Below are 25,921 nucleotides of genomic sequence, written 5' to 3' on the forward strand. Positions count from 1 at the left end.
AAATCTTCGGACATAATTCTTTGTTGACAGGGTCCGTCCAGGGTAAGGCAAAAGTTTTAAAAACTGTCATCAAAGCGATGTGCCCTCCAAGACCCCTTCAACAAAAAACATACATGTTTATAAAAATACAGAAAATAAAAGCATGAATTTAAAAAATGTAGATAATAACATAATAAAGTACAAAACGCCACATTAAATTAAAATTAAAATCATTAAACTCCGAGCAAACCCATGGTAACCATGTGTCTCATATGGTCACGGATTACATCTAGATTTATTATTTGCTGAAGTATGTGTTATTTTTTTTATTTAATTTGTGTGAATTTCAAAGGAATTATGAACACACCGTCAACAAGCTATGTTTATGTACAGCATCAAGGGTAACGGGTAGATGGTTCTTTTGATTGTTAGTGCATTCACCATAGACCTTATCGCAAATACCAATGCGCAAGCGCAGACTGTTGAATGAGGTGCATTGTGGGATAGACATGAATCAAATTTTGCTACCAGCTAGACCACAATGCATCTAATTCCAAGCTTTACGCGCGCGCCCCAGTATTTGCGAAAAGGTCTATATTATTAAGTGGTGCGCGCCCTCGTGTGATTGTAACATGAGAGTCTTGAAACAAGACTACCGGACAGCAACTGGAGAGGAAGGCCGAGTGCACGTGAGTCGAGTTGGCTCTCCCCTGCGGTATTGTATGCATAGCAGGCATCGGACGCGGAGCGGATGGCACGAGATTCACAACAATGGGATTCAACAATGTCAACAGGTGACACTTGAGTAACTCCATGGTTTGGGTCTACAACGCTTCTATAAATCACATTATCACTACTACTCTGATCACTGATTGCACCGCCATGAACTGATGAACTCTGGAGGAAATGTGAGTTGAACCATGTTGAACTAATGAACTACTACATGATAGTGGATTGTTTCGACACACAACCAAGTCCAAGTCGTGTCATCAGCGTTTTGTCGTGGGGGAGTGTAGGGTAGGAGTGTAGTGTAATAAACTTGGGCAATTACCGGTCGGAGGGCTAACTTTACAGTTAGTTTTGCACGGCCAGGCTGTGTGACCATTGTGTGACAATACATGTACACGGAGCAAGTGACATGCCCCAAATTCCCATCATCTGTTGAATTGATAGGTGAGTAAATCTGGCTGGAATCATGCTTTAGTCAGATCAGGTTTGTACATAATATAGTTTGGTTAGTAGTAGTAGAACTCTACTAGGATGATTAGCTAGTTGGATAACTTTCTGTATGATGCCACCACATTTTCACTAATTTTTACAAAAAGGGGTTGTCTCATTGAACAGTTGAGTACTAAAACCATTCGTAGGCCTAATTCATATCAAATGAAAAAGTGGTGGCGCCATACGGAAACTTTTCCAGCTAGGTTTCCAAACTATTCTTGATGGGGCCATCCCATGCTACTATACTATAGTTGCGCTATAAATGTAACCCTCCTCCCGGAAAGGGATGAGGAGGGTTAGTTATTGCCTATTTAGAGTTATGAGGTTCATTTCGCTATTGTTTCCATGAACGATAATGGAATGGACATACCGGTACATAGTTCTTGTACTACATTGTAGGAGAGTAGGATAGGGCCGCACGCAATTAAGGTTTACAGGCCTCTGGACTTGGCATCTCTGACAATGTTGTCCCCTGCTTCAGATGTTTTCATATTCTGCGTTGTTTTGTTGCACTTCACTCAAACTTACAACTTACAAGGTACTGTCATTGTTTTTAGTTTATTTTATTAGGCTATAAAAAAATTATTTGTATTTTGTAGGCCTACTTGTAGGACATGACATGTACAGTATTTTTTGCGGGCCTGTTGTTTCGGTCGTATGAATAATTATAATAGTTAACAAACCTTCCCCAGCCCACCAGTGACCATGCCCTCAACACAGTGGCAGCACATTATTGACTATAATGAGTATTTTATGGGCTATATATTCATCATTAATATAAATGTCTACATGCTGTACACTGAGTTGCTGGTAGGCACCCCGTGTTTCAATTTTAGTTTTACAATTTGGACTAATTGATTGCGATATTATTTTGTTGTAGATATAATAATGTTTTACACTAAAGAGTTATTGAGTCACTATTGCCAACATGGCCAACGTTGTTGGTAATTGTCAAAGACCAGTCTTCTCACTTGGTGTACATGTACATGTATCTCAACGTAAATCCAAAAATAAAGAACCTTTGAAAATTTGAGCTCAATTGGTCCTGCAAGTTGCGAGATAACTATGAAAGAAACAACATGCTTGTCACACACAAAGTTGCCTTAGGTGTTTACGATGTTATTTTGAGACCTCAAAATCTAATTCTGAGGTCTCAAATCAAATTTGTGGAAAATTACTTCTGTCTCGAAAACTTAGTCACTTCAGCGGAAGCAGTTTCTCACAATGTTTTATAATCAACCTCTCCCCATTACTTGTTAGCAAGTTAAGTTTTTAGGCTAAATATTTTGAGTAATTACCAGTAGTAGGCCTATCCACTGCTTTTAAATATATTGTTGTTTTTATTTTATCGATGGATATGAAATCTGAAATAAGCATATAAAACAGTCATTTGACCAGTTTGGGATGTAAGATGCTGCGAATGTGAAGATGGTTTTTGTAAATGCTGAGCCGCCATGGTTTTGAGAAGTTAAACTTGTTGAAATCGATTTTAGGATGGGCATCGTACAATCAAGGTTTTAGCCAGGATTAGGTAAAAGGGTGTCCAAATTTGCTGGAAATTTTAAAACTGGGTGTCCAAATTGTTCACCTACAATAAATTTACATGTAAATGACAGATGAAACAGGGTGTCCAAATTAAAAACAGGGTGTCCAAAAGACACCCAGACACCCCTCTGGCTAACACTATGCGTACAATTTTTTGGGGGGACTGACTGATAGTGAACTTGTTTTCGTCTGCATAAAAAAATGGAGTGTTTTTGTTCTCTTCCTCACAGTGAGACGACTCTAACTTCAGTTTCTTAACAGTGGAAGAAAGTTGGTACAAGTCGGGTAACTATGACATTTAACATATATGCATGAATTTTACAGGACATGGCTCACAATTAAAACTGGACCACAAGTAATTTTAGTGTAGGGCCAGTAAACTCTCCTGTGTTTAAAAATGAAATGTTCAGATATTGACTTAGTCTTTTAAGTATACCCATACAGTGCTTGGCATACATAAACATGTGTATGGATAATCTTTTTTTGTTTAAATTAAAACAGTTTACATTGAAGTTTGTTGATGTAGTTTACATTGTAGCTTGCAATATTTGATTGTAGTCAATGTGAAAAAATCTGGTCCAGTAAAAGTCACAAACTCCAACTCATTGTGGTGTTTTCCATCAAGTTTGAGCCATAAATGCTCAACCTGTGATGACAACTAAATGTAATCCCCTTTTTTGCTCTCAGACATTTATTATACCCACATTTTGCATTTTCTTGCGGTTTTATGTTAATAATGGCACTGACTGTGTTTTGATGATAGAAGATGACCTAGTTTACATTCAAACCGCCCACGAAGATTGCATGTATACACTTTCTAGCTAAATGCCAAAACACAAAGGTTTTGCCCGGCGGTATGTGCGCGAATCAAATGGTTTTCGAGTGACAGACATCAGAGGTCACATCGTCTAATACGTACAGGCATGGAATTACACAGGAACCACACAAGCTAGATTTGGCCTCGCCCTCCGTTTTCTCTAGCCCTGCTGGTATTGGCCTTGTTGCCTGCCCCTTCAAAAGTTTCGAATAGACTTTGAGATTTTACAATGGAAGTGCCCTTTAAAATTGATAATGACCTTGCCCCTGCGAAGATTTAATCAATTCTAGGCAAGATTATACGCAATTGATGTTATTTTATTGTTTTGTGTTGTGAGGATTTTTATCAATATTCCTACAGAGGCCATCATTGTTTGAAGCCTTGGTCTTCCAGATCTAGTTTAAACACACTGTTTGCATGTGATTAATATTGACCATGAGTAGGCCTAGATTATTTTTTTGGCATTCACACATATGTCAATAATACAATTAAGAGCACCTGGACAGAATTAATCAGAATGTCAAGGGAAAATACAAAACCAGCAAAAAAACATGTTTACTGTACATGGTATGCCAGAAAAAAATGCATGTTTTTAATAACATTGGCCTGGTGACCTTTGTTTCCTATGTACTTGCATTTAAACCAACTGGTGATTTTGTCCCATTGGTTTTGCGCATAATTTGTTTGATGATAAAATTAACAGACACCCTTATCGGCAGCCGTAGTTGTAAACGTCATTTCAGATTTGGCCTTATTCTCAGTTTAAGGCACTACAATAATTTAGTCGCTAACCATAGTTACAGGTTTCGATGCAGGTTCCACTACCATCTGATGCTACTTGCTTTAAAATTTGGTTCTTGTCCAAAAACATACATTTTTAACAGTTGTTACACATGTATCTGCTCATTGTGTAATGACAACAGTACGTATGCGTTATGAATGTAATATGAGTTATTTTTATGAGTTGAACATGTTGAAAGATGGAGTGTGTAATTCAATGAGGCAAAGCCGAGTTCAAAGGATCTGGGTAATTTGTGTAGGACACAAAAACACAATGTCCACATTACAAATGTTCATTAAGCTTACACGGTTTGAAGATAATGGTGGTAGAAAAACATATATGATGTATACTAATTTCTCAAAAACTACTTCAGCTAGCACCTCGGCTAGTAATATTTTAAGGCAAGCTTTCTATCATTATACAAATATTTTCAACATGTATAAGTTTAATTCTGAGGACACTGTGTTTTGTGTTTCTCCTTAAAATGAAACATGTTTACTCTTGCACAAATGAAAATTATTTATTATGACCATCATAATTGTTTGTTTTCATTGTATTTATAACTCAGAAAGCTGTGAGTATTCTATGCAATGATAAGGCTTGGAACTCTTTGAGGGGGCAAGGCCATTCATTTTGTAAAATCTAGGGGAAAGTTTCTGTCCAGGCACCAAGGCCAAGACCATGACAATCGGGGGCTACAGTAGGCAAAAACCTCCATGTACATGTAATTCTAGTCCTGCAATACTGTAAGTTCATAATTTCTTTGTATTTATTGTACTTGTTAGGAAAAGTTTCCGTATGGCGCCACCACTTTTTCATCCGATATGAAATAATATAGTATCTAATTTACCTCAATGAGATATCCATTTTGGTAAAAATGAGTGAAAAGGTGGTGGCGCCATACGGAAAGTTATCCACTTGTTATTCCATTGTCAGGACCCACAGAGCGAATAACAATGGCCCCTCTACCCATTATGGCTCCACTTGTGGATGCTTGCTTCAGAGGAAAACATCATAAATTGCTGTGAGTATCTTTTTTTTAAACTTCTAGCACTTAATTACACTTAAATGAGGACTTTTAAGCCCAAGGATGCCTCATAAGTGAACTTCATCACTGTGGCTCTTAAGCCTGGGGTTGACCCAGGGAAGCTTATTGAGCGCACCCTATACAAAAATTATAGTGAACTTGTGTGTACTGTGTTCTCTATTGATAAGCTCCATCACCACCAGTGTCGGACATTCTAAAGACGAGCAGAGTATGTGGTCAAGACCACGTCAGCTCTTTTCAGAGCCAACACTCCCAATCCCCCTCCCACAAAAGAGATTAACACATTGGTTCAAGGTTGTACCTGCAAGTTTCTTCCTAGTCCACATTAGTTATTAGTTAATAAGTATTGTATTTCTAATGATTCATTATAACATTAGGCCCCAATTTCATAGAGCTGCTTATAACAGTAAGCACACTGTAAGGCTTGACAAATTTGCCAAGGTGCAAGCGTATTGCACAAGTTGCCAAGAAGATTAGGCAGCCATTTATTGCGTGTTCCCATGGATTTGTGTTGTTGTAGTACGCCATTAATTTTATCCAATAAGCATTGGAAGGTAGCACGCCTTCCCAAGTGCTTACGGTAAGCAGCCCTATGAAATGGAAATCGTGCAGACTGCAGTAGGCACAAAAACGACCGCTACGTTGTACATGTACATGCTCAATGAAATTGGACCCTTGGGAGCTTGGGTCTAGAATGAGGATACCGGGACACACAAGCCAGTGTGAAGTGTTTTAACTGTGCTGAAAAGCACACTTTGGAAAGCTCCAGACTTTGTGGAATCTCTCCAGAAAATACCAGGCAAAACCGAATTGCGCTTCCTAGAATAGCGGCCAAACTTGCCATATCACATACATGTATTTAAGTACAGGTTGTGACTGGTATCTGAGTTGCTCATTTTTGCCTAGCAGAAAATTGTTAAGGAATATTTTTTGTTTTTAAGCAGCTCTTTGAAGTATGGCCTTGATACATTTGTACATAAGATACATTGGTTCAACACTCAACCAATTCAAATATGAGTTCAAGAAAACTAAATCCTGATTTGACAATTCTAATACTCACCGTTTTGTTTCTTTTCTCTTCAGACACAAATCGTTTGTCTTGATTCTTACCTTCTTCACGTACATGACGTATCATCTATCAAGAAGGCCAATCAGCATTGCTAAAGTATGTTACATGAGTATTACATATTTATTTTTTTATTTTAACCCAGACCGAAGTGTATTAGCACTTAACAGATACATACATGTACTCAGCACTTTGAAGATTTCCGTGAAAAAATCACCTGTAGGCGTATTACTCTGGCGGGGTTCGAACCCACGACTGTTGTTATTCTAGAGCAGTGACATACCAACTAGACCACCAAGGTTGCCCGGTAACTAGAGGCAGTTCGAACTCCTATGTTTTCGCAGCATAATTTCAAATGTTAAATTTGCATCGGGTGACTGTCCAAAAAACATTGCACTGTGATGGTCACCTTTAAATAAAGAAACTTGACGACCAATAGCTGAAACTTACAGGTAAATTAATTTATACAGACAGTTACATGTTTATCACTGGCAGTGCAGTAGGGATAGATAGAGTGCAATAGGTGTCATTGGCCACCATATTTGATGAACTGGGCATGCTTGAAGAGCTACATGTACCATTGGTTGACAGTTGGACCAGCGCGAACACATGTGCACTTTTCCCTTGTTAATACTTCAAAGATGGCGGTCGATGACGCGAATTGCAACCCATCTATTTATTTCATGACCAGAGACTGGATCTACAAATTGTATTGAATTTATGTTTATACTTTGTTATGCTTTTCAGGGAGTTTGGTTCCGAAACTGCTCAGTACCTATAAACGATCTGATGTTCCCGATATTGAACATATCAGAAGCTGGCAATGAATACTGGTGTGACTGGGCACCTTTCAGTAAGTGGAGCTTTTTCCATCTCATATTCCTCTATTAATCAGGAGGCATTACTTGTCTAGTCTAGTGTGGTAGTGTAGTGGATTCGTTTAGTGGACGAATAGCAACTTTTTACTGTCTGTTTACAAACTTCATGGACAAACTTGGATGGGTATGATCGTGATGGTGCTCCAGAACTTTTAGCCTGGCCTAAATTTTGAGGACGTACTACAAGTGGAATTTGGATCGTACTAAGAACATACTAGACGTAGTGCAGTCGGGCGCCAAGTATATGTACATTTGTACATAGACCAGGGCCAATTTGTAGCTTATTCATCCAGCTACCAGAATTTAACTAAATATAGGGTCACAGCATACGTTCCAGGCAGACTAAACCAGATTGACAATTTTTTTCGGATAGGGTCGGACGTTTTGAGAACTAATTTGGTGTGACCCAGCCACAAAAGACAAACAAAATTGCACAGTTTGTTCCCCTTAACAAATCCACTGTTACTTTGAAATTCTTTTCTTGCCATTTCCAGATACTAAAGATGCTAAAGTTCTGCTTGGATGGCTGGACACCGGTTACCTGTTTGCATACGCCGTTGGAATGTTCATAAGGTAAATAAAGACATTGTCATTTCTTATCTGACTTTCGAAGGTCAAAAAAAATCACTGTGTCTTATCTTTAGATGCACCTTGTCTGATAATGATTAGGTTCGTTTTAATAGTAAAAATAATTACACAGCATTTACAAAGGCGCACTAAATCTGATGTAAAACCATTCAAAGGCTAGACGAAACCGGGGAACAAGGAGCATGTTGCTTGTGAATCTAAGACCTGGTCTTGTAGTACGGGGAGTCAACAGGTTTTGAATGTAGAGTGGGGCTGAACCTTGGAGTGCCTTGAAAGGGAGAATGATTATTTTGATTATTTTAAATAAATGTAATGGAAAAACCCCAGTCCCCATAGCTGGCTAGACGAGACCGGGGAACAAGGAGCATGTTGCTTGTGAATCTTAGACCTGGTCTTGTAGTACGGGGAGTCAACAGGTTTTGAATGTAGAGTGGGGCTGAACCTTGGAGTGCCTTGAAAGGGAGAATGATTATTTTGAATGATCACACAATGAAATCTTACATACACTGTAAAACATGTAAAATATTACCCTTGTTTTGTCCAGGGTAATTCTACTAGTTACTAATTTACTTCAAATAAAACCTGCACTATTCATGTTGTTTAGTTTTAACAAGCTTTGTCGAAATGTATCAACCGACATCGAAGAACAAAGCCACTGTCATGCTGCTGCGGGCAATAATAACAATAATGTAAGGCGCAGTCTTTGAAGAAGGCCTTTTTAGCTTGCTTAAAGGCCATCTTCATGGTTGCGCACATCAATAATACTGGCATGTACAAGCGACGACCAATGCTACAGTCTTAATGTTTGTTGTCTTATTGTTTTGTTTACTTAATGTTTTGTTTACTTAATGTTTTGTTGTCTTAATGTTTTGTTGTCTTAATGTTTTGTTGTCTTAACGTTTTGTTGTCTTGATCATTGATGGTTTGTTGTCTTAATGTTGTGTTGTCTTATTGTTTTGTTGTCATAATGTTTTGCTGTCATTATTTGTTGTTGTCTTAATGTTTTGTTGACATATTTGCAGCGGTCACATAGCAGAGAGAATGAGTCTGCGCTACTTTCTTACTGGTGGAATGATCCTCAGCGGAGTATTCACTGCCGCAGTTGGACTCGCTGAATTCTTCAATATACACAGCTATGCTTATTTTATCTCTATGATGGTGAGTGGTAAAACCCAGCCAGATATTCATTTTTAACACTGTGATGACTGAGGACATACTAAATGCCATGAAACTGTCAGATTAAAAATAAATAAACTTTTGAATACAATTTGTTACCTCCGGGCTGGTCTTGGCCCAATTTCTTGGCTCTGCTTACCGTTAGCAAAGAGTGCTTAAGGAATCAAGGTTTTCCACTCTTACTATCAAGCCTACTTCAGGGGTAAGAAAAAAGTCAATGATTGTTTTATTTTTAAATCCCATTTGACTGCAGATTTTAGGAGGTTTCTTCCAGGCTACTGGCTGGCCGGCAGTGGTTGCTGTAGTAGCCAACTGGTATGGTAAAGGAAAGTAAGTACTGTTGGTGGGCAGTTAGGTTTACGAGTTTTATCGCTGCGTCGCCTAAAATACGCATTTCACTGGATAACGCAGGGCATAGAGGTATATGTAAAAACGCGCAGTGAAATTGCCCACCAGTATGGCGCATTAAAGATTTTTCTGATGATGACATCAGATGAATTGGGTCAATACTCAGTTCTTTCCCGAGCTCTGTGAAAAAAAGTCACAGGCATATTTATTTTTGTCTTCTGGGATACCTTGTCTTTTGGGTATTGTAGTGCCATTTTGGTAAATTTTTATACCTGCTCCCTTGTTTAAAATGTGTATGGGAATGCTTTTTTCTCAATTTTTAACAGATTTATAGTAATAATTATTGTTATTTTACTCTTTGTATGTATGCATCCGCAATTAGGCTTTTTGGTTGCAATGTTTGCATTTTTATTAACAATGAAAATTATGCCTATGTTTTTTGTTTAATTATGTACACGTGTGTATGTATATTATGTACGGGTATGTACCTGCATGCTTCTGAAGAAGGACCGGTTTGGATCGAATGCTAAGGCCATCTACCCTACTCATTAACTTATTAACAATGAGTTCCGTATTGTTCTCATTTGTAGGCGTGGCTCAATAATGGGTGTATGGAACGTGCACACAAGTCTAGGTAATATTTTAGGTGCGTTGGTGGCCGGAGCTCTTATAGATGAGACATGGGCATTTTCTTTCATTGTTCCTGGATGTATCATTGCTGGTATGGGAGTCATTGTCTTCTTCTTCCTTATAGAATGTAAGTTAACTCAAATGATTTACCTCTTCAAATCTGCAACATTTCTAATCTCAATATTTTCAAGATTCAAAACCTCAAGATTTTGAAAACCACATTGTTTAATCTCGCCTATATGTAATTGGTCTATTTGTCTTATTTTCCTTGCTGTGTGTGGTTTCCCCTCCTGTGCGCCTTGAGCACCTCATTTTGGTGGATTTTGGCGCCCTATAAATATTCTTTATTTATTAAAGGCAGTGGACACTATTGGTAATTGTCAAAGACTAGCCTTCACAGATATTTATCTCAACATATGCATAAATTAACAAACCTGTGAAAATTTAAGCTCAATTGGTCATTGAACTTGCGAGATAATAATGAAATAAAAAAGACACCCTTGTCACACGAAGTTGTGGGCGTTTAGATGGTTGATTTCGAGACCTCAAGTTCTAAATTTGAGGTCTCAAAATCAAATTTGTGGAAAATTACTTCTTTCTCGAAAACTATGGCACTTCAGAGGGAGCCGTTTTTCACAATGTTTTATACTATCAACCTCTCCCCATTACCCACAACCTCTCCCCATTGCTAATAATTATTTTGAGTAATTACCATTAGTGTCCACTGCCTTGTAGCAAGATTTGAAAATTTGCATGGTAGAAATAAGATATAATAAGAATATTGATAGTAATACCAAAACTTATATAGCGCACTAATCATGTAGAAGTGCTCTAGGGCGCTGAACATAGCATTATGGACAAATAAAAAAATAAAAAAAACAGAATTATAACATCAGGATATAGTAAGGTTTGTTATCACTCATCATCAAGGTTAATGATGCTTTGGGTCATCTATACCCTCAGTCACCTAGGCCCCACACCCTCACTGTCCCCTGTGCTTGTTCCTACTGACACGGTTCAGTGAGCACACACCCCCCACACAACCCCCAAAGGCTCCACAACAGGTTTCACCACGCATCATCGAGTTCACTTCCCGCCTACATTTCCCGCCTTCGTGCATCACCGCTGATCCACCGCCTAGTACTTAAGCAGCATGCAGCATCAGAGTCCAGCATTCTCCAGAAGACGATCAGAGCATACTGATCGAAACGTCGAGTTAACCCAACGGTTCTTTTCAGAACCACCCCAACTCATTTAGAGATTGTTATTACATGGTGTTACCGCAAACTCTTCTATGTCTTATCTCCACCATGCAAAGTTTCAAATCCTACTTAAGGTTAATGATAATTTCTAAATGACGTTGGGTGGTTCTGAAAAGGACCATTTTTCAAATTATTATTTTGTATTCTTTTTTTCTCTCCAGAAGACGATTGTGTAGTTGCGACTATTTTTGTAGTAAAAGGGTAGTTTTGACTTGACTAAACAACCAATAGTTGGTCTTTGATACTAGTCACATCAGGCTTTACCAAAAATATTGGAGGAATTGGTTATGTTTGGTGACTAAGTAGCCTCGGATGTAGTAACAATTTAAACAAATCTGATTTTTGTTGTCAACAGATCCAACAGATATTGGATGTGACACACCGGAGCAAAGTTCAAGTCCCAGAGTAAGTCAACCATTGACATTTAATCAAAGATAGTAAGTTTCTCTTTAAACAGATAACAAAAACTGTTTCCAATGTAGTCATTATGGAACTTCCTCCGTCTTTTTTCAAATGATGGCATGACTTGAATTTGAGCATGAAGGACATTGTTTTGCCATGTTTACGCTCCATTCCTAAGCTAAACCATCATTGTAGTTGGCTTTTTGTTGCCTTGTTTTTCTCTGATTTTGTTCCTGGGAGTATAGAGTGCTGTTGTTGCTTTTGTGGGGTTTGTTCTTTATACATGTGTACCGTTATCTCTTGTTCTGTGTATTGCTTTTTCTACAGGGACCCCTGAATGAAGATGTATGTTATTAATATTATATTACCAAAAGAAGTTCAAATTTAAAAGTTCTCAAGCTTTTGAGGACAAAAAACAGTGAAAATCACAAAGCAATGTTTTTAGGAGAGTCACATAGATCTGTTGTACATGCTAAATAATTTTCCTCCCATCAAATTGTTTTACTTGTTTCTCAAAAACTACCGCACTTCAACAAGTAATATTTTTAGGGAAGCCTTCTACAATCATTATCTTTATACTGTGTAAGTTCAATGTAAATCTGTGGAGGTACAATGTATGTGTTTTGTGTCATACAAAAAGTACCCAAACCCTTTTATGGAGGCTGATTTCAGCCTCTTGTGGACAAGACTATGACCCTTTTAACACACATCTTTCTTAAAGACAGAAATAATTGTACAAAATGCAACAGATTTATATGAAACCTCCAGCACATTGACCAATTGTTTATTCTTACAACCATGACAACCTCATGCATACGAGTTCTCATCCAGACTTGCGAACTTCTGTATGAATTTTTACTTGGGTTAAAGATCTTCAGTTGGGAAAAGACAACCATCAATCATGGGTCAGTGACTCCTCGAAAATGCACGCTTGTTTGGCATTTCATTTATCGAGGGCTACCGTGCGGTACCGAGCGATTGCGTGCACGACCGGGTGCTTAAAGGTTACTACGAGAACCTCGTTCTTGCTCGATGAAACTTGTCACCACTTGTTCAGCTCGCATTTTTGGGGAAAACTACCTTAAATCATGACTGTAGGATTTCCCTTCTCAGTAGCTTGTTTAATGTATTTGCTAATTGTGTAATCTAGGAGCTGGATTACTCTTCTTCTAGAGGCTCTGGCCCTGATGATGTTGCAGCTGACCACGATCAAAGTGTAGTACTCTCAGAGCAACCTGCTGTCAGTCTATGGGTTGCTGCTACAATACCAGTAAGTCACAGGTGCACACACACTTATTGACCCAATTTACCTGACGTCATCAGCAGAATAATATTGGATGCGCCATTTTGGTAGTCAATGTCATCAGTGTTATACAGTGAAGTTCGCATTTTAGGCGATGCGTAAACTTGTTGACCACCAAAACGGTGAGCGTGGAACAGTCACTGCGTGTGACGCGCGTGTAGGGGGGTCATTTGCCTGCAACCGTGGACCTCCTGTTGTCCATCTTTTGTTTAAACTCAATCTTTTTTTGCAAAGCTCCCATTTGTTTTTGTACACAATTTCCAACTGTTGACCTTTCTCGAACTGTGGACCCTATTGTCCTCTTTTGTTATAGGTTCCCGGTTTGAATGTAATACCTACTCACCCACACAAACAATGGCTTCTTATATACATGTAGCGTGCATAACCGTCACTCAGTGACGCTCAAACCACTTTAACATTAAGTATTTTTATGCAAGAAATAGGGACAACGTTCAAAGTATGAGACCTAAACTCCTTTTTACATAGCACCATGTAGTGGTTTACAAGATGCTGTTCAGCAATATGCTGCGAGTCACAAAACGTTAATAAATTTGTTGTTTTCATTCACAGGGAGTTATTGAGTTCTCGTTGTCATTATTTTTCTGCAAGTTGGTCAGCTATACATTCCTGTTCTGGCTTCCTTTCTACATAGACAGTACAAGTAAGTATGCAAGGTTATCAATATAAAAAAATATATCACATTATCACAGAGTTTGGGTTCGAGTCCCAGTTGTGACACTTGTGTCCTAAAGCAAAACACTTACCGTTATTGCTTCAGCCTTCGATGGGACGGAAAGCCGTAGATCCATGTGTTGCGTAATGCACGTAAAAGAACCCAGTGCATTTCTCAAAAAGAGAAGGGGTTCGCCCCTGTGTTCCTGGTCTTCTCGGGAGCATATTGCGCTACAGCAACTTTAAAGGAACACGTTGCCTTGGATCGGTCGAGTTGGTCTTTTAAAAGCGTTTGCAATCTTTTGTTATGAAATGCATATGGGTGGAAAGATGTTGTAAAAGTAGAATACAATGATCCACACAACCATGCCTCGAAATTGCGCGGTTTTCCTTTTACGACTAACACGGTCGGCCTTTTATGGGAGTCAAATTTAAAAGGAAAACCACGCAATTTCGAGGCAATGTTGTGTGGATCATTGTTTTCTACTTTTACAACATCTTTCTAACCATATGCATTTTATAACAAACGGTTACAAATGCTTTTTATAGGCCAACTCATCCGATCCAAGGCATTGTGTTCCTTTAAAACCATTACATGTACGTGGTGCTATAAACGAATAGATCCTGTACTTCAAAATGTAGCTCCACACCAGTGACCTGAATCATAACGCCACCACCACGACTCGACTATCATTGCGACAAACCATTAATAAGTCTATGTCCGATTAGGCAGAAACTGTGTTTATGAACTTTTGACAAAAGGTGGCTCCTTATGTAGCGTGCATACCCATCACTCAGTGACGCTCGAGGTGCTTTAACACACAGTTTTCGCGCAAAGTACATGTACATGTACATGATGTGTGTGGGACTATGTTTGAATTATAAGATTTACTCATTTTACATGTACATAGCACCATGGCTGCCAATCCAGCCAGGAACACAGGGGCGAACCCCTTTTTGATAAGCGCACTGGGTTCTGTTGCATGTGTTACACAACACACAGGACCACTGGCTTTCAACCTATCCGAAGGATGAGCAGTGGTTTAGTGTCTTGCTTGAGGACACGAGTGTCACGACTGGGACTCCAACCCACACTCTGCTGATCAGAAACAATGGGAGTTTGAATTTGGTGCTCTTAACTGCTGGCCTTGACACTTCTACAAACTTGGATACTCACTTCTTGTTTGTTTGATCTCTGCAGCTCATTATAATGACGCCCAATCGGCTGATCTCTCTACACTGTTTGATGTTGGTGGTGTACTAGGCGGCATAGCGATAGGGTTTCTATCTGATGTAACAGGAGCTAGTGCCACTGTGTCTTTTGTGGCACTTATTATGTCAGCACCATTGGTAAGTATTTTTTTAGTTATAATTCGGCAATACAAGAGTGGCAATGAATTCTTAAACGACTATGAGATCACTACTCTTTTTTATTCCTTTTCCTAAATGCCCTTTTGTGTTAAAAAGCAAAACAATGTTAGTACAAAAATAGTCAATTTGTTATAAAGTGCCTCTTTAGTGAATATTCAAAATGGTGCATTTTCAAAAACTTTTAAAATTCTGTTTGATGCGCGTATGGCTGTGTATACGAGCATGTACAAAATGTACAGAGATTTTTACGCGCTGGTATGATAGAAGCTACATGTATATATTGCGTTCCATGTATAGTAAATTGTTGTAAATGAGCTTGCGCATCCAACCTGCGAAGCCAGCCAGTTTTGGATTGTCTTTATCAACCATTTGAACACCCCACGTGACGTGCACTCCACAAATGGGAATGGCGAAACTGTGCTCCACAAATGGGAATGGCGAAACTGTCTGGGGTGTTTATGAATACCCCACACAAAGAGTCTACCTTTTGATTGGTTTAGAAGAATCACATGATATGTTTTTTTACCTGAAGTAAGCTTGTGAAAGAGATAGATTTTGTTAAATTAAGATGCGTTTTTATTGTATTTCTTTTCTAGGTTTATATCTACAATGCATTTGGTTACATCAATCTTGCGTCCAGTATAGGTATGTAGTGGCCATGCTCACCATAGTACATGTCAACGCATGACAAGGAATCTCTTAAGCCCAGTTCATATTAAGTCAATACGATTTCTGTTCAGCAGAGTGTGGGTTCGAGTCCCGGTCATGATACTTGTGTCCCTGAAGAAGACACTTAACTACTTGTGTAATTGTTTCTCTCCACCATTGTCCACCCAGGGGTAAATGGGTACCTGTGACATGTGTGAGGGCAGGGATGATTCTTGTGATTGATTTAGCTTAGTATCACATACTAATGTATTAATGTATTAAGATGTTTTAAGGAATAAATTTAAGGCCCAGTGACCACGGGTAATAATGTTGGAAGCGCTTTTAGACGCCCTTCAGATGTGAAAAGCGCTAATACATGTAGCTTGTTGATGAATATCTTTTGGATATGATCTTAGTTGATTTTAGTGGCGTAAAGAATTTAATGGTTTGATATCTTTTGTTAGATTAAGTTTATTGTCATGATTTCCAACCATGCCAACTTCCTGAAAGTTTTAGAACAATGTTTCCAGGAGAGCCTCGTAAATCCGTTATGCATGCTGTGAATAACTTTTATCTTACTGAGACAAAACTTTTTTTTTGTGATATTCTTTTACTCGTTTCTCTAAAACTACAACACTTCAGCAAGTATCATTATCTTCGAACGGTATAAGTTTAATGTAAATCTGTGTCATACAAAAAGTACTCAAACTATTATATAACGGAATCTGAATGTATGTTGTTTGTCTTACAAAGGTTTGATGATGGTGACAGCTTTCTTTACAAATGCACCTTATGCTCTCATAACAACAGCAGTGTCCGCAGATTTGGTAAGAATTTATTTATCTGTGTGGGTAGCTTTACAAACCAAGTGTGGGCCTACTCGAGAACAAAGGAGGTCCTCATAACGCAGGGTGTAGAGCATAGACACAACCTGTTCCTATGTAGAAATACAGTTGATGTTTATAATTGCCCGGAACGACTTTAGAGCAACCTTTTTTGTTTTGGATGCACCTCCTATGCAGGGATGTGTATTCTATGTTTTTAACCATGAATTCTTTCTAAGCAAGAATTTAGATAAAAAAAAAAACATGAAGATAAAACAATATATTAGAGAGCCCCAGATTGCAGAGAATTTTTTTAACTAAAGACAAGTGGTTTTTTAAAAAAGCCTATCACACCCCTGACTCTCAGGCAAGCAACTTTTCTTTCGGATCAGCTGATTTCCTCATGTTTTAATCTCAGTTTTACAATTCCAAAAATGAAAAATTCTATATAAATGGTAATGTAATCCGTGCTCGAAATCTTCCTTTTTTCAGAGGTTGTTGTGTAATCCCTAATTCCACATCTTTGTCTTTACGTTGACTATGAGCGATCGATATTCTTTTACTATTTGTTCGTGTGTACATGGTACATGGTGTATTCAAAAACTAAATTTAAAGATGAGAAAAACTTTAAATTTGATCTGCTTTTATTTTAAGGGTACGCATCCATCACTCCATGGGAATGCCAAAGCTTTGGCAACTGTAGCATCGATCATTGATGGTACGGGTACGATCGGTGCTGCTATCGGCCCTCTATTGACAGGTCTTATAAACTCTGGTAGAGGGGAGAAAAATTGGACATGGGTGTTTGTCATGTTGGCTGCATCGGAACTGTTATCTGCAATGGTAAATAAAGACCTTCATGTTGTGTGTTTGTTTATTTTTATGTTGGGTTTTGTTTTGTTTTGTGTGTTTTTTTTTATTACGTGTTTATTTTGTTTCGTTTTTTGTTTTGGTGTTTGTGTCTTTTTTTGTTTTTATGTTTATTTTGTTCAGTGTTTTTTTGTCTTGTTTAATTTGTTTCTATTTTGTTGTGGTGTTTGTTCCTTTGTTTTGTTGCCAATGTTGTTGTTGGGGAAGTGTTTTGCAGTATTAGCTGCTTGAAGTGTACTTACTTATTGAAGTCAATCACTATGTAAACACTTAAAGGCACTGTAAACGTTTGGTAGTCGCCGAAGACCAGTGTTCTCACTTGGTGTATCCTGTCATAAGCATAAAATAACAAGCCTGTGAAAATTTGGGCTCAATTGGTCATCGAGAAAATGACGAAAGAAAAAACACCCTCGTTGGACGAATTTGTGTGCTTTCAGATAGGAATAAAAGACTTTTAGCTACATGTAGAAGTCTTTTATTATTTTAGTGAGAAATTACCTCTTTCTCAAAAACTACGTAACTTGTTGTTTCTCACAATGTTTTATACTATCAACATCTCTCCAATGCTCATTATCAAGTCAGTTTTTAAGTTAATATTTATTTTGAGTAATTACCAAACGTGTACCTTTCCTTTAAAGGCATTTGACACCGTCTGCGTCCCGTCTGCGTCACGCACCCATTACTAGTGTACAAAACAGCGTGATTTTCCCTCATTTTGCCAACCAAAATGTTAGTGCGCACGCGCTGTGTGCAAATTACATATTTCATGGGAAGGGTCTATTGTTGAAGACCAGTGTTCTCACTTGGTGTATCCCAATATTAGTATTTGGTTTTTACCCCCCCCAAAAAAAAAAAAATAAATTAATATCCATTCCCGATGCAAATTTAACATCTATTATATCCCAATATATGGCATAAAATAACAAACCTGTGAAAATTTGAACTCAATTGGTCACTTTTCTCAAAAACTATGTTACTTTAGAGGGAACCACTTCTCACAATTTGTTAGACTATCAACAGCTATCCATTGCTCATTACCAAGAAAGTTTTTGTGTTAACAATTATTTGAGTAATTACCAATAGTGTCCAGTTTCTTTTAATTTTTGTTACAAGTTATTTCAGCCTTATGACTGCAAAGAGTTTTCTCAAGGGCGAAATATATCGACATTAATGATTTATTTTTCTCTTTTATTCAAACAGTTTTTAATTAGGCTTGTGTATAGAGACATCAAGAAGTGCGCCTGCAGCAATGGCTACCAGCCCATTTCGACCGACAACTCAAATATAAATGGTGACACAAGTGTAGGGTAAGATATCTTATATAGTCTTAAAGGGACATGTTGCTTTGGATCAGGCTAGTGGATCTATAAAAGTGTTTGAAACCGTTTGTTATGAAATGCATTGGTTAGAAATATGTTTTAAAAGTAGCAAATAATGCTCCACACAAATATGCCTCGAAATTGCATGTCTTGAACTAACTCAGCAAGGTATTTTGGGGAGTCAAGTTTTTGACTCCAGAAAATGGCTGACTGTGTTAGTTCACCCTTACCCAAACCCTAAGCCTACTTGTTGAAATGATTATTTAACTCCCTCTTTAATCGCTGCCTTTCAGTATTAGTGATGATAAAGATGAGGAGGAGTAATAATTCGGTGAGTATCGGGCCTTAGCTTATCTCTTTATTCATGGTGATGTGAAAGTCTCTAAATTATCAGTTTAACAGCCAGCCATCGATTTCACAAAACTCTTCCTAACTTAGGATTAATCTTATGACTTAGGACGAGTCCCAACCCTGCACTGTAGCATGCAGACCTTAAGATTAATCCTAAGTTAGGACGAGTTACTCGTCCAAACTCGAGATAAGACGAGTCCTAACTCTTTGTGAAATCCTAACTCTTCGTGAAATCCTAACTCTTTGTGAAATCGACGGCAGCAGGTTCAGGGGCTTCAGCCTTTAGTCCTACATGTAGTAGCCTAACGAAGATCCAAACCCACAACCCCTAGTTCCTTATTCTTGCAGTATACGCCCATGAGGTTCAGGAAGGTTTGCCCTCTCGACCTAATTCCCACCTGATCTTTAATTCATGGTGATTTGCGAGTCTGTAAATCCTCTTAAGTGTTACAGCCAGAAGTTTCAGGGGCTTTTACCTAGGCTAGTAGTATAGCGCCCTCTAGGGACCATGTTTCTTCTACATGTTTTGATCCTGAATAAATGATTCTCTAGTGACTGTGATTGATGTTCTTTCTCTAAGTCACACAGTTGTGCTGATAGATGATTATTTGTTTCTACATGTACAGTATGTGTCACTAAAATGCCTAACAAATTGCTTGCCTTTCTTTATTCATGGTATTGTGCGAGTCTGTACGTAAATCCTCTTAAGTGTTACAGCCAGAAGGTTCAGGGGCTTTATCTTAGTCTAGTAGTACATGTATAGCGCCCTCTAGTGACCATGTTTCTTCTACATGTTTTGAACCTGAATGTGATTCTAGTGACTGTGATTGATGTTCTTTCTCTGGGTCACACAGTTGGCTGATAGATGATTATTGTTTGCTATGTGTCACTAAATTGCCTAACAAATTGCTTGCCTTTCTTTATCAATTGTAAAGTGTGAGTCTCTATTAGACACATCCGTTTACCAGGCAGCAGGTTCAGGGGCTTCATCCTCTTGACCCTCTAGTGGCCTAGAGAAGACCCAGACCCACTACCCCAAATACCCTGTTTGTTGTACATGTACATGTATGTACAGGGATTGATACCCCTATGCATTGTAACACCCATAAGGTTCAGCAAGTTTCACCCTCTTGACCAAAGACCCAGCTTTATTTCTTTATTCTTTGTGATGTGCGAGTCTGTAAAATCATCTTTGAGTGTAACAGCCAGTAGCAGGTTCAAGGGCTTTATCCTCGTCTAGTAGTATAGCGTATAGCGACCTCTAAGGACCATGTTTCTTCTAAACATGCTAAATTGCCTAACAAATTGCTTGCTTTTCTTTATTCATGGTAATGTACGAGTCTCTAAGAACAACTTGTCACATTTTGAAGATGTTTCTCTAAACATCGGAAATTCTTCGGTAACCCCCTCAACTAGTATTTGGAACTTGGGTGTCATGTTTGACCCTGTCATGTCATGTCAAACTCTACACGGACGCTAAGCTCACTCCCTTGTTTTTACTAACAAAGAATACCGATCTTCCAATCATTTGCTTCCTGTGACCGCAGTGATGGCACTTTTTTTACTGCAATGAGGGCATTTTTTGAGTGTGTGTTGTCACATGCAAGGGGTCTACTATGGTGATGAAGAGAGTTTGGTCGCCCTAAGTGCAAACAAATTTGTTCTGGTAATGGGGTTGCGATGAAATGTCTCCTAAGGAACATGTGGGTGATTTGGACTAGAAAAAGCATTTGTAAGCATTTTTTATGAATTGAATGTTCATTTAATGGTTAATTAACATCAATTTACTAGGCATTTTCCGATTGCATATCAAACGCAAAGTTCGGTGCTTGCCCTGTGAGTAGCGTTTGGTGATCGAAAACGCAGAATTCGTTGGTTAAAGACACTGAACACTATTGGTAATTGTCAGAGACTAGTCTTCACAGTTGGTGTATCTCAGCATACACAAACAATTACAAGACTGTGAAAGTTTGAGCTCCATCAATCGTTGAAGTTGCGAGATAAAAATGAAAGAAAAAACACCCTTGTCACACGAAGTTGTGTGCTTTCAGATGCTTGATTTCGAGACCTCAAACTCTAAAAATGAGGTTTTAAAACCAAATTTGTAGAAAATTACTTGTTTTTCAAAGCTACATAACTTCAGACGGAGCCGTTTCTCACAATGTTTTTACTATCAACAGCTCTCCATTGCTTGTTACCAAGTAAGGTTTTATGCTAAAACTTATTTTGAGTAATAGCCAATAACGTGTCCACTGTCTTAATAACAGAGTCATGAAATAGACCCTTCCCATGAAGTAAATTGCACATAAATTGCGTGCACACTAACCTTTTGTACATGGGTAATGGCTGCGTGACGCAGACGAGATTGCATGTCTAATAGTGCACAACTCTATGGCGTTTGCCAACCAATAGGGTCTGTACACATGCGTGAATGTAATTAGCATATTTTTTGCTTGTCTTTGATTTCTTATTTTCTTTGATCTACTTTCATTGCCACAGGACTGCCGATAAAGAAGTTATTTGAAATGAAGGAAAGGTTTCAACCAGAAAGCTACAGTACTACTGGATTGCCTGTAACCTGTTATTCTTGTGTTTTGCAGCTCTGCCAAACAGCTTCCAGGTTGTATTATGTTAGGAAGTAGAACTTTCTTATGATATTTAACATTGTATGGTGTAAATAAGCAAGTGGCTTACAACCTTTTAAAGCCCGGCTCATACTTCCTGCGAAATTGACCAACTCACACCTGTTATCCCCATTAATCATTTTGCCAAAGAGTGACCCCTAAGGTGTTTTTTTTATTGGATCAAAACCCATGGAAACAGAACTTCCAATGTTGAGATTTCTTTGAAATAACATTTTTTTCTTTGTGAATTTTAAACCATTTGATGAATATTTTAAAACATAAAACAGTATTGTAAACAAGACACGAAAATGTTTTATCACATCTACTGCACTTTGTCAACATCTTTAATTTCTGTACAAAAAAGAAAGAAACTAATTCTTTGGATGAATTTCAATATCTAGCATATATCTACTTTACTTATACATAGTAATACTTACATGTACATACTTTTTTAAGCCCCTTATTTCTTATTTACACTTGAGTGTTTTTAAACACATCAACTTTAAACATGTACAAATAGATGATGTAACATTAACACAGAATAATGTAAATGGCCCGTACATGGTTTGCACTTGCAATAGACTGAAACGAGCAAGGACGAGTAAGGGCGTGTGGCTAATTTGATTTGACATTAATAAAAAACCTTTTTTAATGCACCCATCAAAGGCAAGTCATGAAGGCAGAAATTTAGTTTTGACAAGCTGTTGAATTAGACTTCTACATGAAAAAAACCCAATTCCATGTTTTTTCCCTCAACTGACCATCTAATAATCAATTTGTTTAAGTGTCAAACTAAAGCCAAGATGGCTGTTAACAAAGATAGGCCTACAAAGTGATAGCGTCAATCCATACACAAGAATAAGAAGCGTGGAATGGCCCTATTTGTTGGTTATGAAAGCGCAAGAAGGCTGTTACAACAAAATATGCATGGGAAATGTGACATAGCTATAGTATGAGGAATTGAAATAACTTCCATTTGTTTGAACAGAATGAACAAGTTACTGTACCAGATATTCAGATGTTTACTCACAAAAAGCTCATGGTGAGCCTTTAGCTTGTGGTAAAATCTCTGTCAATGTTAGAATTCCACTACTTAATATGCAGAGTGCAATTAAAATACATACCGTTGAAAGTTTTGCTGTTTTCACTGAAGCACTTCCCTTTCAACAAAATTGTCAGTTACTACAAGGTTAGTCATAGCTTTGTATTAACTTTTAATACATGTATTTATGTATATTTTGTGTCAAAACACGCCCAAACTTGTTGCCTTTTTTTTTTTTTTCTTCATGTTCCTTTTTAGGGCGCATCACTCATGATGTATTTTTCATTTTAGAAAGCCGTGCAAGTGTCCAAAAATAAACCAATAGCAGTCAAGGTACTAAACCCTATAGTAACCATCTGCCAGTGTACTACACCATAGCAACGGCAGCTTACATTATGGCTAGACGTGTAGGCCTATGGGGTGTAACAATTTATAGAACAAAACTGATTGTTGAACATTTTTGTGTGCTTTCAGATGCATTATGATACACGGCTTCAGACCTGAAATCTTTTATTAACTTTAATAATGTTTTATTAATTCTTTTAGTGAGAAGTTACATCTTTCTCAAAAACTACAATACTTTAGGAGCCTCACAATGTGTTAAACTATCAACAGCTCCCCATTGCTCATTACCATGAAAGTTGTTATACTACCAATTATTTTGAATGACTGCCAAACGTTTCCAGTGCCTTTGACCAAAGCCTAAATCAGTCTGTGTCCACTATTTTTAAGTGCACATGTTCACTACTTATAAAAAATATAGGTTTTTCCCTGCCAATGTCAACAAAAATTCATTCAATTGCATTACCACGCATTCCTTTCCCCCTATTTCTCTTTTCTCAGCTAGTCATGCATTCAGTTTCGTTTTGTTGTGCTACGATTTCGTTTTTCTCATTCAGACTCGTTTCAGTCATTCTATTCAACACAGACATTTCAAAACTACACTTTGACCATTTCTTTTTGAAGTTGAATTTCTTCTACCTGAACCTGACCAGGGTCCAATTTCATAGAGCGGCTTAGCACAAAAATTTGCTTCCAAGCACGAAATTTCTTCCTTGATAAAAACAGGATTACCAACCAAGTTTTCATTGTTGCATATTGCTTGCTACTGGTATTCAGCTGTTGTTTGCTTATCCTGAAAATCATGTGGAACTTTGGTTGGTAATCCTTTTTTTATCAAGGAAAAAAGTCCATGCTATGTAAATTTGTGTGCTTAGCAGCTCTATGAAATCGGCCAAGGGCCCTATTTCATAAAGCTGCTAATAAGCACAACAATTTGCTTAGCGAGACATTTTCGCTTATGATAAAAACCGATTACCAACCGAATTTTCACTTGATTTTCAGGAAAAGCAAACATCAGCTGAATACCAGTTACAAGCAATATGCAACAAATAAAGATATTTGGTTGGTAATCCTGTTTTTATCGAGGAAGAAATGTCATGCTTAGCAAACTTTTGTACTTAGCAGATCTATGAAATTGGGCCCTGTTCTTGCTGCTACGAAATTTGAAGAGTGCTGTGGCAAAATGACACTGAATGATCTTTATTTGACCCGTGAATGCTAAACTAAATTGAATTACCCCTCAGTTTGGTCCCCTTTTGGCTGATGGTTGCTAATTCAATGGAACGTTCGTGTTCAAACGAAACTGAATGAGCCAGATGTTAGAATTAATGGATGTATACCTGTCGAAGTTGGCCGCGGAGAAAACATATCAGCCTTTCATTGTAAAATTACTGTAATATAAACTGTGATTAAGTCACAAAGTTCTTTAAAATTATATTTTTATTTCATGTTAACATTTCATAAAGAGGTGTATGATGGGTATACATGATGGTGATACATAAACTGCGATTTCTATCAATTACAAGACTTGGATTTGTTTTAACAAAAGTAAATGTTACCCTTGTAATTATTTTAATTCTTCATAATGGTTTCGCCAAATTTTGACTGATCATTGACATTGAAAAAAACCACCTCAAAACACTCGCCGAACGAACAATTGCCCCACCAATCATAATTGTATAGCTTCCTCCTTGTACATGTATACAGTCGAGGACGCTGCTAACTTTGATGTGGAGATCCATCATTTATCAATTTTATTAACAAAGTGAAAACAAACGAACTTCTGAGTAGGGCGCCCTCAAGGTAAAACAAAAACGGTTGCTCATTGTTGCGCTCCCATTCTTTCTTTGCGCCGCCCGTCATAGGTGTGTATTTCCCAAGATGGCGGCATAGCACAAGGTCCATTGATCAGACATTGCTGCATTTATTATCATTTTATACCAGCATATTAAAGTACAATACATTTGCATAAATTATCCCTTTGGTTCAGAATTCTCAAATCTAGTGGATCCCTAGGGGCCAAGTTTATCAAGCTTGTTTAATAAGCAGAAAATACCACTCAGCAATTTTCTCCGCTAAGCAAACATTGAGTTGGGCACCAGTCGCAAATACCTATTTCTGTTTAGCAATAATTGTCCGTGCTAGGCTAGTTTTTGTGCTTAAAGGCTTTATACATGTGGGCCCTGGTCAACAGCTGTCTTTGATAACATTTGGGAACTTTTTTTTTTTACTGCGAGGCTTTAAAATGGTTCGGGCCTATAATCGTTGGATGCTTTTACCCAAAGAATCGGCGTTTTCGGAATCAAGGACTTCCGCGCCTACGTCCAAGCGTATTTCACTTTTACAAAAAATCATGGATTTGTTTGCTTGATGTGCGCATGCAGACTCCAAAAGTTACCGGGCATTCTTCCCCTATGAGCTGAAAATGACAATCATGAGCGCAGAATTGGGCACTTCTTAAATGTTACAGTACTGCTTCAGGGCATGCTATTTACCCGCAAGTGGGACAGAGTGTCAGGGAACATAACTTTCCTTTGAGTATGCCTCCTGACCAAAAGTCTGTAAAAATTGTTTTTATTTGCACAGTGTTGATTTAGTTATTAATAATTTAGCCCGATAGTTTAATTCCGGATGTTTTCAAATAAATCAGTGTCATTATCGAATATGAAAGCCACTCTTTTTGGTAGCTAGCGCCTCAGAGCTTTTCTACTGTGGTTGTCCCACAATAATTTTTAAGACATATTCAAATTGAACCTAAAATCAAGGTGCGATGTATCAATGTTCCAAAGCAGAAAACAATACAGATTCTCTATG

The 25,921-nt window shown here is 37.9% G+C and overlaps 1 protein-coding gene across 3 annotated transcripts; it reads left to right on the forward strand.

Annotated features, from left to right (window-relative positions):
- Positions 1-701: 701 nt before the first annotated feature.
- On the forward strand, positions 702-25,895 carry LOC139951352 (glucose-6-phosphate exchanger SLC37A2-like). 3 transcript variants are annotated; one of them, XM_071950206.1, is made up of 19 exons: positions 702-1,152; positions 2,976-3,030; positions 5,280-5,367; positions 6,475-6,556; positions 7,205-7,310; positions 7,830-7,908; positions 8,946-9,081; positions 9,353-9,429; positions 10,038-10,204; positions 11,695-11,744; positions 12,892-13,011; positions 13,615-13,705; positions 14,918-15,066; positions 15,684-15,732; positions 16,489-16,562; positions 17,214-17,402; positions 18,630-18,736; positions 19,042-19,079; positions 21,599-25,895. In XM_071950206.1, exons 3-18 carry the CDS (start codon positions 5,300-5,302, stop codon positions 19,070-19,072), a joined length of 1,575 nt encoding a protein of 524 aa, XP_071806307.1. In that variant the 5' UTR covers positions 702-1,152; positions 2,976-3,030; positions 5,280-5,299; the 3' UTR covers positions 19,073-19,079; positions 21,599-25,895. The 3 variants fall into 3 exon arrangements, with proteins under 3 accessions (XP_071806307.1, XP_071806308.1, XP_071806309.1); XM_071950207.1 differs by having other exon boundaries at positions 702-887; XM_071950208.1 differs by lacking the exon at positions 19,042-19,079.
- The last annotated feature ends 26 nt before the right edge of the window (positions 25,896-25,921 follow it).

This window comes from Asterias amurensis, chromosome 19 (assembly GCF_032118995.1).
Source record: "Asterias amurensis chromosome 19, ASM3211899v1".
NCBI lineage: Eukaryota > Metazoa > Echinodermata > Asteroidea > Forcipulatida > Asteriidae > Asterias > Asterias amurensis.